General features: G+C 34.0%; 1 protein-coding gene across 1 annotated transcript; it reads left to right on the top strand.

Moving 5' to 3' along the window:
- The first annotated feature begins 6937 nt into the window (after positions 1-6937).
- On the top strand, positions 6938-13127 carry LOC114263015 (cysteine-rich receptor-like protein kinase 43). Its single transcript, XM_028203507.2, has 7 exons — positions 6938-7224; positions 7342-7481; positions 7591-7801; positions 10891-11125; positions 11239-11389; positions 12428-12872; positions 12968-13127. The coding sequence occupies exons 1-7, from the start codon at positions 7164-7166 to the stop codon at positions 12970-12972; spliced, it is 1248 nt and encodes a 415-aa protein (XP_028059308.2). The 5' UTR covers positions 6938-7163; the 3' UTR covers positions 12973-13127.
- The last annotated feature ends 4675 nt before the right edge of the window (positions 13128-17802 follow it).

Raw genomic sequence — 17802 nt, 5'->3', positions numbered from 1 at the left:
TTTTTCAAAAAAATCTATCCCGCCGAGCTTTAAAGATACTTTGATTACTCTTATCCCCAAACTTGATAATTCGAAATCCTTAAATCATTTTCGTCCTATTAGTTTGTGTAATGTTTTGTACAAAACTCTTACAAAAATTTTGGTGAGTCGCCTTAGACCCATGTTGACAAATGTGGTTGGGCCTTTTCAAAATAGCTTTATTCCTGGCCGTTCTACTTGTGATAATTTCATTATTGCCCAAGAGCTCGTTCATACCCTTGGAAGTAGAAAAGGGAGGAATGGGGACATGATTTTAAAAATTGATCTTCATAACGCCTATGATAATGTTTCTTAGGAGTTCCTCCATCACACCTTTTTGGATTTTAATTTGAATGCTCATTGGGTTGAACTCATTATGAATTGTGTTACTAATGTTAAAGCTTCGGTGCTTTGGAATAGGGAAAAGCTGCAAGACTTTCACATGGAGAAAGGACAGAGGCAAAAGGATCCCTTATCTCCCTACCTTTTTGTGCTTTACATGGAAAGACTCTCTAATATGATTTTGGCTAAAGTTAATGATAAGAGTTGGAAAGGGGTTAAGGCCTCTGCGCAAGGTCCCACTATCTCTCATCTGTTTTTCACTGATGACCTGCTCTTTTTTGGTAAAGCTGTGGAAAAAAAAAATGCCAAACTATCATAGATGTTTTGACTAAGTTCAGTGCTATCTCAAGCCTTAAGATTAATTGGTTGAAGTCAACTTTTTATATCCCCCAATGTGCCTATTCCTCAAACTAGGTTTTTAAGTGGGATATGTGGTATCTCTCTCACTCAAGACTTGGGCAAGTACCTTGGTATCCCCTTGCTTCATAGTAAGTGTAATCGTAACCATTTCAAGTTCATTATTGACAAGATCCAAAGTAGGTTTTCTGGGTGGAAAGCTAATATGTTTTCGATGATAGGGCGAGCTACTTTAATTCAATCGATTTCTTCAGCTCTACCTACTTATACTACGCAAACCATGCTTTTTCTCGCCAATATTTGCAAGGAAATTGATAAAATTAACCGTAATTTCTTGTGGTGGTGACTGTGAGAATAGAAAAAAAGTCCACCTTGTGAATTGGGCTACGATTTGTAATAGTAAGAAAATAGAGGGTTGGAGAATTCTGTGTAAGGATTCTAGCTTGTGGGTGAAGGTGTTGAAACATAAATATTTGCTTAATGAGAAACTCATGATCTACTCTGCTAAAAGAAACTCCTCTCTTACTTGGAGGGGTATCTTTAAGTCAAGAGATGTCTTGAAAAAAGGCACCAAATAGGGTGTTGGTGATGGTTCTAAAATTTCCATTTGGCATGATTGGTGGTATGGGTAGGCTTCTTTAGCTTCTCAATACCCGAACCATGACCCTATTAATATGGACACTGTGGATAAGCTTATGAATGGTATGGAAGAGCGAGATGTGAACAGGATTGCAAGTTCTCTTCCTAGTGCTGTTTCGGCTGATATACTCAGAATCCACTTACTTCATTTTGTCACTTTTCCTTATACTCATTTTTGGAAGGGCTCCCCAAATGGTAACTTTTCTTCTGTTACGGCTTATCAGATTACATCTAATCCGGTAAAGAATCCCATCAATTTGGATTGGGTTTGGAAACTAACAATTCCCCAAAAGCTTAAAGGTATTTTGTGGCTTATCTTTCATGGAAAATTGCTTAATAATGCAACGAGAATGTTGAGAGGCTTAACGGAAGACACTAAGTGTCCCAGATGCAATCTTCATCTGAAGGACACTGAGCACTTGGTTCGGGATTGTATACATTCCAAGAATGTTTGGAATAATTTGGTTGACAGCCATGGTATTGCCCTGAACAGACAGGGGCCATTTCTTGCCTGGTTTACGAGGAATCTTTGGCCCCGTTCTGATGTGGATTCTAATTGGAGCTTATTCTTTGTGGTTGTCGTTTGGCAAATCTGGAAAGAAAGGAATAGGAAAATTTTTGAAAATATTGAACCCTCCTGGCAGAACACTGTTTCTCTTACTCACAAATATGTCAATGAGATTCAACATGCTTTTGATTTCAATTTAAATCCATGTAGGTCTATTCCAGTTTTTGTTAATTGGTTCTCTCTCCATGCAGGTAAAATTAAACTTAATACTAATTGATGCACCCGTAAGGATCCAAGAGAAAGTAGATTTGGCGGAGTTTTTAGAGACGAAACAGGTGTTTGGCTCCGTGGATTTTATAGGAAGCTTGAATCTTGTAAAAGTCTGGAAGATGAAATGTGGGGTATTTACCGAGGGCTCATGATTGTGCTGGAAAAAAAGATACATGAAGTCATAATGGAAACAGATTCTACTTCGGCTCAAGCATTGCTCTCTGATGGCTCTCTCCAAAATTTCCTTTTTTGCAGTATTGTTGAGGATTCTCGACACCTAATCCGTAGGTGTAATTGCTTTATTCGTCATATTTTGCGAGAAGGCAACAAATGCGCCGATCTCCTTACATACATGGGAGCAGGCCAGTTGGAGTTTTTGGTTATTGTGGATGATCCACTTGTTGAAGTTCGAAGCCAAGTTGTAGCCGATATGATTGGGATGACATATTGTAGAATCTAGGCGTCTCATTGCATGTTCTTGTTCCGTTCTTCTTTGTTGTTCTTGTTTGCTTTTGCCTTTCCGATGTACCAAAAAAAAATTAATTTTTTATCATTTTTTTAATCACGGTTGACATGAACATTTATAATTGGTTCTTTTATTTAATGATAATTATTAAAAAAATTAATTAAAATAAATGATATATTGTCATATGATATAAAATGGTCAAACAAACAAGTGACATATAGTAGTTTTCAACTTTTGTCCTTCATGTTTATCTCATAAAAGAGTGCTATATATCACTTAAATATTTACCAAACTAAGATAGCATGTAACACTACCTTTTTAAATACCCAACATAAATGTAGTAGATCCTAGGGAAAATTAGTCTACCATCCCTTTCCAATTTTTAGTAATGGAATAGGTCCACAATATTTTGTTTTGTAGTCTAAGGTCCCTCACCCCCATACCCTTATATCACACCTACACTCTCATTCTGTTTTCTATCTCTACTTTCTTCTCTGTCTTTTCCTCTCTCTCTAGGGTTTCGATTGGCACGACAAAGAAGAGGAAGACGATGAGGGCGATGATTGCTCCAATGAAGATTCTGATCACTATCCATAATTGTAGGACAAATATCAAGATCGACTTCGAGAGCTGGCTGTTCACAACACTGGGTTTGTTTAAGGAAATCAAACGCGACCTTCAAGTGCTGTATTTTTTCGGCGATAACATCAACAGTGGCCTTTGTATCTTCCGGTAAGAGGTTCGAGTCTAGCGTCGGCAAAGGAATCAAAACAAAGGTGACGAGTGATGATAATTCAAGAGGGAGTTAAGAAAGTCTCTGGATTTTTCTTGGGGTTGAAACGTAGGAGACGCGAATACCGGCTTTGGCTAAAACGAGAGAGAGCTAGTAAAATGGCATCATGTGGCCAAATGCAACAAACGAAACAAGCACGCCATGAGTCTTTGTCTCTATTTTTTCTGGCGAAGAGAGTTTTATTTTTTGAAATTGTGAAAGTTTTGACTAGTAAAAGAGAAACAAAGCAGCAATACTAGTAAAAAAAATCGTTAGATATAGGCACAGTATTTGGGAATGGAAAGTTGTGTTGCATGACCTCCATTTAAATATTGGCACAACAACTGGAAATGATTGTATTCATTTCACTATATTGCGTGTTCATAACACTCAATTTGTTCATACGAGTTTAGATGCATAGATTTTCCTTTGAACTATTGAATTCCTCTCTCTTTTATCAAGAAAATTTCTCTGGTTTGGTTAAAATAATCTTCTCTGGTTTAAAATTGTAAACAAACACGGAGAAATTTGTGCTATAATTTCTCTGGTTTGATTAAAATTTTTCTGATTTGAATCCAAAGAAATTCTTTTATCACTCAATTTGTTTACATCTTCAAGCTCATGCAAGTGAGTTTTTCTATGTACAAACATATATTCCTAATTTTTTGTCCTAATGTTGCATGTGTAGTTGTTATTGATAATAATTTTTTTTTTAATTTTATTTGCTTTTAGACTATTGTAATGGTATTGATTATAATACTCTATTGACATGCCACAAGTAACAAAATCTAAAGTGTTAAACAATTGATATATTGGTGTTTGTTTGGATGTTAGTAAACTGCTTGTCTCAAAGATATGTAATCAAGAACACGGTAATAATTGCTGAAATATGACCTACAGGAAATGAAATAGCTGGGTGTAGTTGAAGATAGACTTATGCTTTTGAAGGGTATTAGTGAAGTTTTCAGGCCGGTTGTTCTCACAGCCCTAGTGGTTGTCAGTGGTGCTGGTAAAACTATTCCGATGGATGTTCTGGCAGGTAGGAAAATATGAGGATATGTTGAAGGTAAAATTACAATTTCTAGCTATCTAGAAAAGCAAGAAACATTTGCTCAAATTTTTGGTTACTGTGAACAAAATGACATCCGTTCCCGGGTTGGTTAAAATCATGCAAGGATGAACATTTCTTTTGGGTATGTTGCTTCAATTAGCTTGGAAATAAAAACATATTGGAAACATTTCGAAAACAGAAGGGAAATGAGAAAATAAATTTTATCTTCTCCTTTCAATCTCTGATTTTCTTCTTTTCTTGTTTGTCATTATACTCAATTTTCTCTGGTTTAAAGTTGTGAACAAACATAGAGAAATTTCTCTGGTTTAGTTAAAACAATTTCTCTAGTTTAAAATCATTGAGCTAAAATTTCTCTTGTTTGATTAAAACAATTTTCTCTGACTTAAAATTGTGAACAAACACAGAGAAATTTGTGAGCAAAGCCATAGAAATTCTATGTGAACAGAGCCAGAGAAATTTCAATTCTCTGTGAGTAAAGCCAGAGAAATTTCAATTTTTTTTGGTTTGAATCCAAAGAAATTCTTTGGAAAGTCTAGAATTTCTCTGGAGAGAATTTTTCTGGGATCGAAATTTCTCTAGATCAATGTTGAGGGACTTTAGACATTATTGAAATATTACATGTCTTTTATGCTATAAAATCTTAATATCAGTGATCTTAAAAAAAAATCCCCTAGATCCTATTATTAAAGCCAATTATAGTAGTAAAATGTACCACATGATATATATCCTAAGGCGGAGGTAGAGGTGGTGGTGTGGCAGCAATGACGGTGGCCATAGTGATAGTGGTGTGGTGGAGATGAAAGTAATGGTGGTAGTATAGTGACATTGATACTAACAGTTTAATTCAGAAAACATGTTTTACCTTTTAAAAATATAAAACATTTTCTGTTCACATAGACTTATTTTTTGTTAATTATGTAAAATATTTTTAATTAATTTTTATTTTTTATTATACCAAATGTCAAGAAATACAAAAAAATTCATCCAAACAAATCGAGCAGCAGTAGAGTTGCTCTTACAAGTAGAACAAATTAAGGGTTGGTTTGGTATCTATGAAAAAAAACAAAAAGTTAAAAAGTTACTAAAAAAGTCAAAAAGTTGTCACTATTCAGAAAAAAATATAAAAAAACAAATTAAAAAAAAAAGTACAAGTCAAGTTTTGGTATGACAATGATGGTGATGTCTAATGCTGTCAGAACATATGTATATATATATGTGTGTGTGTGTGTGTGTGAATAAATATTATTGGAATGATGTGCTGTCAGAACATATATGTATATAGGCTGAGGTGTCACGAATACTTTTGGGCCAGTGGGAGCCCACCACAGGTTCTGTTTTGATAATCGGAACTGTTCAATATGTAGAACTCGTCGAATATTATATGCCTGTAAAAAATCACATTGATCGGATATCGATAACTATATGATCAAATCAGTTTTGTATACAAAAAAAATGGACAGTGCACAAAGTAACGGTTGACAAAAAACTAATCCGATCAGATAACTATAGACATCCGATCAACTTGATTTTTCACAATTATAAAGTATTCGACGAGTTCTATATATTAAAACAGAACCCGTGGTGGGCCTCCACGGGCCAAACAGCGCCGTCCAGTCCGAACAGCACCGTAGGTAATTTGGTCCTAGCTGCCCACCGTATGCATGACGGTATCATTACTGTCAGTAGGCATTTATATATGTAGGGGTAACATAGTAATTTTGTTATTTTATACAATATTTTAATACATATTTTTTTTGTGAAAAATCAAAAAGTTATTCCAAATAACTATTTTTTTTCTCTACTCTTTAGTCGAAAAAATTAAAAAATACACTTATTTAGAACACTCCAAACAAGCCCTAAATCATGAGGAACCCACCCTTGCTCTCATATTTTAGGAAAAACATAAAAAAAAATACATAAACTGACTAATTTATAAATTTTTTTATTTAACATTGTAATGGCATATTATACCGGAGAATTATTAATTAGTGGGAAATGGAACATATTTTTACAAAATTGTAAAAATCTAGTCTGATCCAAGTTTTTAAAAATTAATCACTGTTTGAGGTTTTAAATTTTTTTATTTTTTTGTATTTTTTAATTTTAGTGAATTGTTTTAATAATTAAAGTATGTTTTAAATTTATTTGATCTAGATACACTTAAAAAATAAAATATTTATGAACTAAATACCCAAAAAAACAAAATAAATATAAAAATCACGTTTTCATATTATGTTATATTTATTAATTTTGTAAATATTTATCCATAAATATTTCATTTTAAAATACATCCAAAAAGTTAAAAAAATTAATTAAATTTAAGAAAAAATTCACTAAAACTATATATATATAAAAAAAAAAAAAAAAAAAAAAAAAAAAAAAAAAGCACCCCCAAATGATGCGTAATTACCTAACTTTTTAGGCTAGAACACGGGATCTTAAAGAGCCTAGCGTCTTAAAAGTCAACACGTTGTTCTTTGTAACAACTGCCCTACTTTTCGATACTACACAGAATGAGAACGATTAGACTTTTCGATACTTCAAATTAGTATCGTCTTCTTCACAACACAAAAACACAAACAAAAACAAAAACAAAAACACCAAACACCATTTTCAACCATCTCTGATCCTAATCCTAAGCTCTCTCACAATCCCAAAAACTCTCTCATCTCATCTCCAATTCTCCAACCTCTTCTTCTTCATGGGTTTGTAAATAACCATGACCAAATCAAGCAACAGCTTCTTTCAACTCCTCCTCAAACCTTTCAAATCCAAGAAAGGTACACTTTTTTTCCCTCTCTCTCTCTCTCTATATATATATATGTGTGTGTGTGTGTGTGTGTGTATTTATATATAATTGTTATATTGTGCTTGTGGTTCTGTAATTGATGAATCAGAAGGAAACTCTGGAGAAGATTTGGAGAAGATCGCGGCACAAGAGCAGAAGCAATTCTCACTCGAAACCCTAGTTTCTGCTACCAAAGATTTCCACCCCAATCACAAGCTCGGCCAAGGTGGATTTGGCCCTGTTTACAAGGTGACCACCCTTAATTCATTCATACAAACTATATCTCTATCTTTGTGTATGTATGTATATATATGTGTGTGTGGATTTGTATGTGATTGTTAGGGTTTTGGAGATGTAGGGGAGGTTGAGTGATGGGAGAGAAATTGCGGTGAAGAAGCTGTCGCAGAGCTCGAATCAGGGGAAGAAAGAGTTCACCAATGAGGCCAAGCTGTTGGCCCGCGTGCAGCACCGCAATGTTGTCAATTTGTTGGGGTATTGTGCGCACGGTGCGGAGAAGCTGCTTGTGTATGAGTATGTAGCTAATGAGAGCTTGGACAAGCTTCTCTTCAGTAAGTCCTCTTCTGCTTTGATCTTTTTTTGGATGCGACATTCAGTTCTTATTTATGTGGAGTTGAAATTGGAACACCGAAATTGAATTTATAGTTGTTATAGTAGCAATTAGTGACAAGTTTATTGAATTTTAGCTGTCATGGTTAGGTGCCCATTGAATAAACAGGGACTAGGTAGATGTATTGAGATTTAAGATATTGAACTTGGGCTCATTTTGAAAGCTTGGAAATTTTGAATATTGGAGATATTTACATGGGGAAGCATGTTGGTTGTATTGCCATTTTTACTGCACACTCGGGTTTTAATCGCTTTGGAAGCTTGATCCTTCAACCCCATTCCCTTTGGCTTATCTTCCAAAAGGAAAAAGAAATTAGATAAAGATGTGGTCACTTATCTTAATTTTGGCAAGCACTTAGAAATCAGCCAACCTAAGGATAATAAATCCTTGAGCATCACAAAGTTTAGCTGAATTTTGGCTGGTCACCTATGTATAATTTCAATCACATAAGTCTTTGTTCCAAACTTGCGAAACCGCCCCCCCCCCCCCCCCCCTTCCCTTTTTTTGTGGATCCATCACCAAGAAGTAAAGTACTATATTGTTTTAACTTTTCCTTTAAAATTAGCTTACTTTCGAACTATGTAGCATGATAGCTAAACTAAAACTCCATTATTGTTTCGTGTAGAATAAAATCTCAAGGACAACCATCCTCACTATGGTATGTTTCATACACTTAGCCATCCATCATAAGAAATACTATTTGATGCATGCCTTGTATGAAGTACATCACCTTGAAGCAGTACCATTTTTAGAACTGATGCTTAGGAGCATGTGAGCCCATTCTTAGACAGGAATGTAATGGAGTTCTTTGCCTTATTTGTATTCTTTTCATCTTTGTAAATGGAAGTTCTTCATTAAATTGTTGATGGTGCCATAGTACCATTCAGTGTTGCACTTTGCTAGACCTGGGGTGGTCTCAACTGCCTCATTCATATTCTCTGCATCTTGAAAAGAATCAAATCAGCTGCTATAGTCTACATTGGCAATTGTTTATTAAGGCATAATGCAATGTTGCACGTGCTTGATGTATAGTTCTAGTGAAACATGTTAGGAAAATTATCTTTTGTGAAAGAAAAAGAAATGGGCAAAAAGTTGGCTAGCATGATCTCTCTACATCAAAACCAGTTATTGAAAGATTTCTAATTGCTGTTCATTTCATTCCAAATGCCCTTCAAAATGTTGTAGTGCAAATGGGAGCAAAATGCTATTCAATTTCAGTTGCTTGAAAAACAATTCTATTTTAAGGGGCCATTAAACTTTTGAATAATGTTTTTGAGAAAGGACCCAAAATTGTTTGTTTGAAGTCTTTCCATCCAAACCAAGGAATGATTGTGTAAAAGGGTGCATGAAATGTATGCTATGTGTATATGTAACTGAGTTTCAAGAAATTGGTTTGTTTAAAAAAAGCTTGTTCAAAATTTGGGGAAAAACATCTTAAGCTACTTTTGTTCTATTGGAGCTTGTTCATATAGGATGGAGAATTTGTTTTTAGTTTAAATGTTTTTTTCCTTTTTATTTTTCCATACAGTATTCTTGTAAATTATTTTTTTTTGTTATTTTTTTTCCAGAATAAAACTTTCATTTAATAGGTTTTTTGTTCCTCTTTCTAGATTTTGAAATAATCAAATGATACTCTTTTCTAAAACTACGTGTATAATAGTTGAGATATGTCATAATTAATCTCCTTCTTGTGATTTATCAAATTTTGAGAAGGTTCTTCCCCCCCCCCCCCCCCCCCAAAAAAAAAAAAAAAAAACTGCAGTAAAAGCTTTGTTGTTAGTCTCCAGGTGGCACGGCTTCATGTTACGAAAACAGTCTCTGTAGAATGGAGGTATGGTTGCGTACATCCTGCCCTTCCAAACCCTGTTAAAATAGGGAGCCTCATGCATAGGGTCACCTTTTTTTTCTTTTTTATTTTTCCCAAATATTTACGCGACAGTCAAACCTACTCATTCACACTTCACTCTCCAGCATCAACCATATAACTGTTGAAATTGGGTGGCACAAAATTGATGTGCCAGTTTTGATTATATGTGTCTATAGTTATTTATCAATAATAATAATAATAATAATAATAATTATATGTGCTTATAGTGTGAGAATGATACCAAACCAAGCCAAACCATGCCTTGTGTATCACTCAAGTGGAGTCGGCTATATAAAGCCTTTTTCTCCATTCTGCTCTATCAAGGGCTATATGCTCAGTTAAATTCATTTAATTCATGTCTGGTTTTCACTACTGCATCTCATGCTAGGTTAGTTTTTCCCTTGCCCCAACATTTTCATTTATGGTGATCATATCACTCTTTCTTATTGTTATATATATCTTTGTTGTACATGACCAAACCATCTTGATATGTTTTCTCTCAATTTATTTTTAATTGGTGTTATTCCTACCATTTCATGAATATATTCATTTCTAATTCTATATTTCCTAGTCTTACCACACATCTATCTAATTATTCTCAGTTCAGCTATAATTATTTTTTGAACTTATTATTTCTTAGTTGCCCAACATTCTATTTAGTAAAGCATTACATACCTACTAGTTCTAAAAAATATTTCTTTTAATTTTGTTGGTATTCTCCAATCACATAATAAGCCAGACAAATGACTCCACTTGACCCAACTTACTTCGATTCTATGGATTACATCATCTCCATCCTCAACTTCTATTAAATACCATGTGTTCTTGTAATATATTCATTCATATATCTAAGAAATGCTTTGCCATCTTTCATAACACTTGGTGAGACAGACAATGAGACTGTGATGACCCTTTTTTTGTTCTTTGTATGGCTGTGGCATAGCATCCAATATGCTGAACTTGCAATGTCTTGTCCAAATCCAAGTCTATCTTGGTGGCAACTTGGAAAGGGCTGCCAATTTCAATGTTGAAACTAACCCTCAAGTTTGTTAACATTAGAAGCATTGGATGTAGATGATATTCTTGACTTTATTAATAAGCTATGGGATGAAGAGAGAGCATTAATTGTGATAGTGATACTATTTGTGATGGGCTTGATTCAGAGTCTGGTAGACACGATGCACTTGATTGGAAGCGGAGGTATGACATAATTGCTGGCATTGCCCGGGGCTTGCTTTACCTTCATGAAGACTCGCATAGTGTAATCATCCACCGTGACATCAAGGCCAGCAATATCCTATTGGATGATAAATGGGTCCCAAAAATTGCTGATTTTGGCATGGCCCGCCTCTTCCCTGAAGATCAAACGCATGTGAATACCCGTGTAGCTGGTACAAAGTATGTTGCCAAGCATCTAAGCTTTCCTTGCTTATATTTTGATTGTAGTTTTAGCCTTTGGATCGAGGATATCACTGATACGGTATCTAATAGATGCATGTATTTGGAAACAGTGGGTATATGGCTCCTGAGTACGTCATGAATGGACATCTATCTGTGAAGGCAGATGTATTTAGCTTTGGGGTTGTGATTTTGGAGCTGATAAGCGGTCAAAAGAACTCAACTTTCAATCGAAGTTTGGATGATCAAAATCTACTGGAATGGGTAAGCACTTCATCCATTTGTCTTCAATATAATTTTACAGTGGTCCTATTTTTTGCTGTATTTTTTACGAGGAAATCACCTTTGTCATTGAAATCATTGTTGTCCAATTGTGGTCTTACCCATAATTGGACAGCTATAAAATTCAACTAGAAAAAAAATTCAACGAAAGTTTTAATTTTACTATTATTATTGTTGTTGTTATTATTTTATTTGGTGATAACTAATGATGGTGTTCACCATTTATCTCCGTCTGTGATTTTCACATTATATTGTAAAATGGTTGAGACTAAAAATTTTTAAGGTTAGAGATTTGAGTTCATCGGCATTTTTCTTTTCCCTTTCCTCCATGTATACCGAGCATATCCCCTAGAACCTGGCCATAATGGCCTCTTTTTATTGACCTATGGCTGTAGCTAGAGCAGGTAGGCGGAGTAGGGTCCACATCATTTTGAGCTGACCGTTTGTTAACATGCACTGACATTTTCATAAAGATTGAAATTCTAGGTGGAAACTTCATAACCAAAATTTTCAAGAGATGACGAATGCAGAGCAAAAGTTAAATTTGGCAGCTGGTTTGACGCCAATAAAATAAGGAAAATTAAGTCAAAAAGTTTTTTGTACAAAAAAAATTAATAAGAAAGCAAGTTTAAGAAAAGTACTTTTATCTTTTGGGAAAAGTTAGATGCAGACTACTATGACAGAATTTGAATTGGTCAAAATTCGTTAGAAAAAAATTGGCAGAAAATACAGAATAGATGGTGAAATTTGGGGAAAAATGATTTTTTCATTAATTTGGTGGTGAAAAGTCTACCAAATTTTTAAAACTTTGGCTGAGATTTGGAAAATTTTGGTTAAAAAAAAAAAAAAATTCAGAAATGTGTTAACCTTTGGATTTGGACAAGTTAACCAAATTAAACAAAAATTAGCATTTTGTCAAAACCATGAAATTAACTCTAGGAGATTGGACCTTGATGGTTACCCACAACCCATTACAATCTGAACTGTGTTCAACTCACATTTTGCGATTATCATTTGCAGGCATACAAGCTGTTTAAGAAGGGTAAGAGCTGGGAGGTTCTGGACCCGAGATTGGTGTCATCGGCTGTCCCTGATCAGGTAGCAATGTGTGTACAGATTGGGTTGTTGTGCACCCAATCTGATCCACAGCTTCGTCCCACAATGCGTCGTGTGGTGGTAATGTTATCAAAGAAGCCTGGAGCTTTGGAAGAACCGACACGACCTGGATATTCCAGTTCCCGGAATAGAAGAACTCGAAGGCCCACTGCCGGAACTTCCAGTGAGTCAAATTCCCACACATTTGGTTCCATCACCAGTACCAACACTGCCACTGTCACTGCCAGTGCCAGTGCCAGTGCCAGTGCAAGTGCAAGTGCAAGTGCAGGTGCAGGTGCAGGTGCAGGTGCAGGTGCATCATACCGTACAAGCCCCCGGCCAGACCCTCATGGAAAACGTCCCATGCGAGGTTAGGCTCTCGCATTTATAGGAGATTTTGAATTATTCTTTTGTGTATAAATAGGTTTTTGCTGTTGTTTAATATAGATGTGTAAATTTTTATAGAGTAATGACTAGGATTGAATGCGAAGTTGTGGTTCAATGGAGGATTGCCACATTTGTGTTGGCATGGAGAGTTAATTTACTCGGAAAACTACTCTCGAAACATCTATTTTGGCTCTCGGCATTCATTGCAACTGTAATCAGGTTTCTCACTATTACCAAATTTCTCTAGACGTTTTTTTTTTTTTTGGTAATGATGTGATAAGGGGGTTTATCGAGTGAAAAATTCAAAAAAATTATTAACAAATGTGATGCCGAAGTGAGGGCTGGCATCGTGCTACAGTGACCTTGCACGTCGCGGGTTGACTGCAACCACCAGCGTCTGCATCTCCTCACATTGAAACTTGACTCCCTTAACCGATGATGGAAAATAACAAAAATACCCTCTATACTCTCGTCACTCCATATGCTTTTTCGCAGCGCGCGCTCTCTCTCTTTGAAACATTTTGTCAAACTTGTTTGTATGCCAACACCAACCACATCACCTTGGGAGTGTACGATATGGTTCGAGCGGATTTTGATTAGAAGTATAAATTAAATGGTAAATTAATGAAATGACAAATTGTGATGTAGATAATTTTAGACAGATTGACTGATTAAAAAATATTCTTAACCAATTATCAAGTATTTACATAATATATAACATTAATTCGTATAATATTTTTCATATATATAATACAAATTAATTTTATATATATACATATATATAACTATTAATTTGTAACAAATTTTATATCTTAAATTTTTTTCACTCATTTTTACTTTGATAGGTTAGAAAATGTATATATAGTGACTATAACGGAACGATTTCGAATGCGAATTATAAATTTTAAATTTTAATTTGTAATTAACGAATAAAATAATACAAATTAATACGAATCGATATAATTTTAATAAATCCAACTATATTTTGCAGAGCCCCACTTATCCTTTTCTGCACAATAACAACACTGCTAGTATTGTGGTTCACTTCTTTGCATTTTCTCAATATCCAACTTTGTCTATCTCAAAAAATAGTGTTGAAATGAAGATTCTTGGTGTATTGCACCATTAGCTCCTATTCCTATTGAATATCTATTTGATTGGAAATTCTAATATATACCCATAGTTATGTAATTTTTTTGGGTAAATTATATTGACGACTCCTGAGATTTTTTTTTAATACAGATTTTCTTCTCACATTTGGAAAATTATATTTTCCTCCCTAAGATTTGTAATCTCATTATAAATTGCTCTCCAGATTGTTGAAGTCATGTCCTAAATTTTTTTAAGTAACCATTTTGCCCTTTTCCTGCCATTTATTCTTCCCATCATCATAAATAGAGTTGCAAACGAATCGAGCTGTTCTTGAATAGCTCGAACTCAGTTCGTTTAAAGTTTGTTTAAACTCGATTCGTTTACTAAATGAATGACCCCGAGCTCGATTTTTAGGCTCGTTTATTAATCGAGCTGAGCTCGAGTAACCCTAATCTCGGCTCGATAAAACTCGTGAACATAAAAATAAATAAATATTTATTTATTTTTGATAATATATTAAATAAATTTTCAATAATCTATTTTATTTTTTATTTATGTTTGGTGTTTGTGTAAATTTACATATTTGATTGATGAAATTTATTATTAATATAAGTATTATTATATATTTTACTCATAATTTTTTTTTGTCTTAAATAATAAATTAATTTAAATTTAATTTTTTTTCGAGCTCGAACTCGAACTTGAACTCGACTTGTTTATGTAATCGAGAGAGCTCGAGCTGAGCTCGAGTTCAACAAATATTTGACGAGCCAAGCTCGAGCTCGGTTTTTGAAGCTCAACTAGAGCTTGGCTCAAGCTCGGGCTCGACTAATTCTTAATAGACGAGCTTGAACATTCAAAAGCTCGGTTCGGCTCGACTTGTTTGCAGCCCTAATCATGACTACATTTTACAACTTTCCATCATTAAATTTTACCAAAACATATTCTTGTTGAGTGATGATATACAAACATAAATTTTATATAAAATTTTCAAATACAATGATATAATTTAATAGTGACATTTCACTTTAAAACAAAATATTCATAAACATGATTTATATTTACAATAATATCACTATCACAATATTTTTATGATATTTTTTAGGAATTTTTGGTGAAACCCCCCTTTTTGGACTTTTTTTTCTAGGATAAAGGACAACTTAACTAATTTAGCTTCAAAAAGTCCTTGAGGAAGAGGAGAGTAGCTCAGGATAGACATACCATAATTTTTTTTTTCATGGACAATATTGCCCTTTCATATATATATATATATATATATATCATATATTTGACAATCTGATCCATATATACACGATCTCATATATTTGAAAATCCAATAAGTGAAGATCTCACAAAAACTCAATCTCAAAATCTCAAAATCTCGCCGCTAACAATCTCATTGTCGCTCAACAATAGGCGATTCGCCATCAACGATCTCACCAAATTTGCTTCGATCACGTATTCTCCGACAATCTTGAAATCTATATCAACAAGAGCTTTATATTTCAAATTTGTATCAGATTTTGAGAGTTTCATCAAGATTGAGAGTGTTGATCCAATTTTAGAGGTTTTGCTTCGATCACGTGTTTGATCGGGTATGTTGATTTGTTAATTAGTTTTTTTTTTTAGTTGATTATTTATTTTTGTTTGATAGAATAAAATTTTATTCTAGTACTATGTGCTCTGTTTTTGTTCAGGAGTAAAATTTTACTCTGATTCTATGTGCTCTGTTTTTTGTTTGAGAGTAAAATTTTACTCTTGTACTATATGCTCTGTTTTTGTTTGATAAAACGAGAGTAAAATTTTATTCTGGTTTGTGCTCTGTTTTTATTTGATAGAATGACAGTAAAATTTTACTCTGGTATTTTGTGCTTTTGTGATTTGTTTTTAGACTCGTAGTGATAGTAAAATTTTACTTTGATTGACAGTAAATTTTTACTGTAAACTGATTGAAGATTTGAAAAATGGTTCCAACTTTATGTTGTTATGTGAGTAGATCCAACATTACTGATGATGAAATTGATTTACTTCCCATGTTTTGTCGCCATGAAGAAAGGACTTTTGTTGTCTTTTGGATGGGTGAATAGAATTACTCATGTAGGTCAAAGATTTGTTGGAGGTGCAAAGGATTTTCGGATTGCATTATGTAAATATGCCATTGAGACAGGATTTGAGTTTGTGTGTGAAAAGAATGACAAGTGTCGAGTCCCTACTGTGTGTTCAATAAAAGACATTTTTACTATATTGTTGAATGGTTGTCTATCCAAATTTATGATTTGCTTTGGGGTTGAATTTGACATTTTAATATTTTTTTTTCATGTGGTTGGATTAGTTTCATGTAAAAGAACTTATAATGGAGTTTGTTAACATGAAGATTTTGAGCAAAATTCTAGTCTTAAAAATAGTAAACATTACTTTTCTTAACATGAGAGTAAAATTTTACTCCCATTCAGAATAAAATTTTACTATATTTCAGAGTAAAATTTACTTTGAATTGAAAGTAAAATTTTACTATGTTGGAGTTGTTTGACAATCTTTACTGTATTTAATGAAATAAATTCTGTTTGTGTACTAAACAACAAACAGAATACAAAAGAAATATAAAAAAAGAGAGAGTTTGTTCGATTACAAAAATCAAACTAGAAAATGAAATAAAATAAGTAAAATAGATTTTTATTTTGTTACAAAAACAAAAACAAAATCTGAAACAAAAACAGAAGCAGAAAAAATAATAAAACAAAAAAGTAAATTAATTACTTCCCAAATTAATTTGTTGAACAAATTTTCTAATCAAGTCTAGTGTTTAACACTATGTCCTTAAGACAGATTCGTCTTCTCCACGGTATTTTCAGAATGTGGACATCTATCTCCCAGGATAAAATGATAAACAGCAAACAATAGTAGCACTACAAATTGTTTGCACAACGAACACACTTTGTGTTTACACTCTTTCATACAAAAAAACAATGCAGCAAAATGCAAAGAGAGCAGGCAGGGTTAGGGACGAAATTGAAGTGAAAGAATCAAATGAGAGGCTGCCTATTTATAGATGGAATGGTGACTGTTTGGTTTGAATTCAACAGGTATGGTACCTGTTCGGTTTAAATTTAAACAGATACAAATCTGCTTGAATTTAAATTAAGCAGGTAAAGGAGTGTTTGGACATATTTGAAATCTATACAGAAAGGTGCGAATTTTTGAACCAAATTTTGAATTTAAACGGTCAGATTTTTAGAATTAATTTTCGAATTCTGGACAGATTTTATTTTACAAAAAAATAAAATTAAATTCGAATGTTTTTGGCCTAAAAAGAAAGGTATTGGGCTGGGCAAGCCGAACCCAACCTCACACCATGCACCCGCGCCCAAGCCCAGCCCACCCGAACGGACAGTGGCGGCGACGCTCGCATGTGTGTTTATTTTTGGGTCCAATGGGTCTAGCCCAATTTGTCCATAATCTCTCCCTTCTACAAACTTGGGGTGTCCCTTGGGGCCCTTCCCAAGTTATAATCCCAAGCTTTATAAACCCAGAAATTTCTTCCCACCAAACCAATGTAGGACAAGCCTTTATTCAAATCTTACGAAATTTCCACCAAAAACTTCATTTCCATAGAGCTCACTTTGACTTCAATTTCCCATTTACCCGATAATGGTTTTGACCAACCAAATATACTACGTGAATCACAACGCAACATACAACGCGTTACTACTTAGACCCACCAACTTTGGCCCATGGGTCCCACCTAAAAATTAGACCAAAGTTGAGGAAAAATTTTGTTTTTTCAAAACTTCCAAAACCCATTTCTAACAATCCCCCACATG

This window comes from Camellia sinensis, chromosome 5 (assembly GCF_055761805.1).
Source record: "Camellia sinensis isolate YWXY chromosome 5, ASM5576180v1, whole genome shotgun sequence".
NCBI classification, from domain to species: domain Eukaryota; kingdom Viridiplantae; phylum Streptophyta; class Magnoliopsida; order Ericales; family Theaceae; genus Camellia; species Camellia sinensis.
Note: the sequence above shows the minus strand (reverse complement) of the source record. Positions and strands in the feature narration are given on the sequence as shown.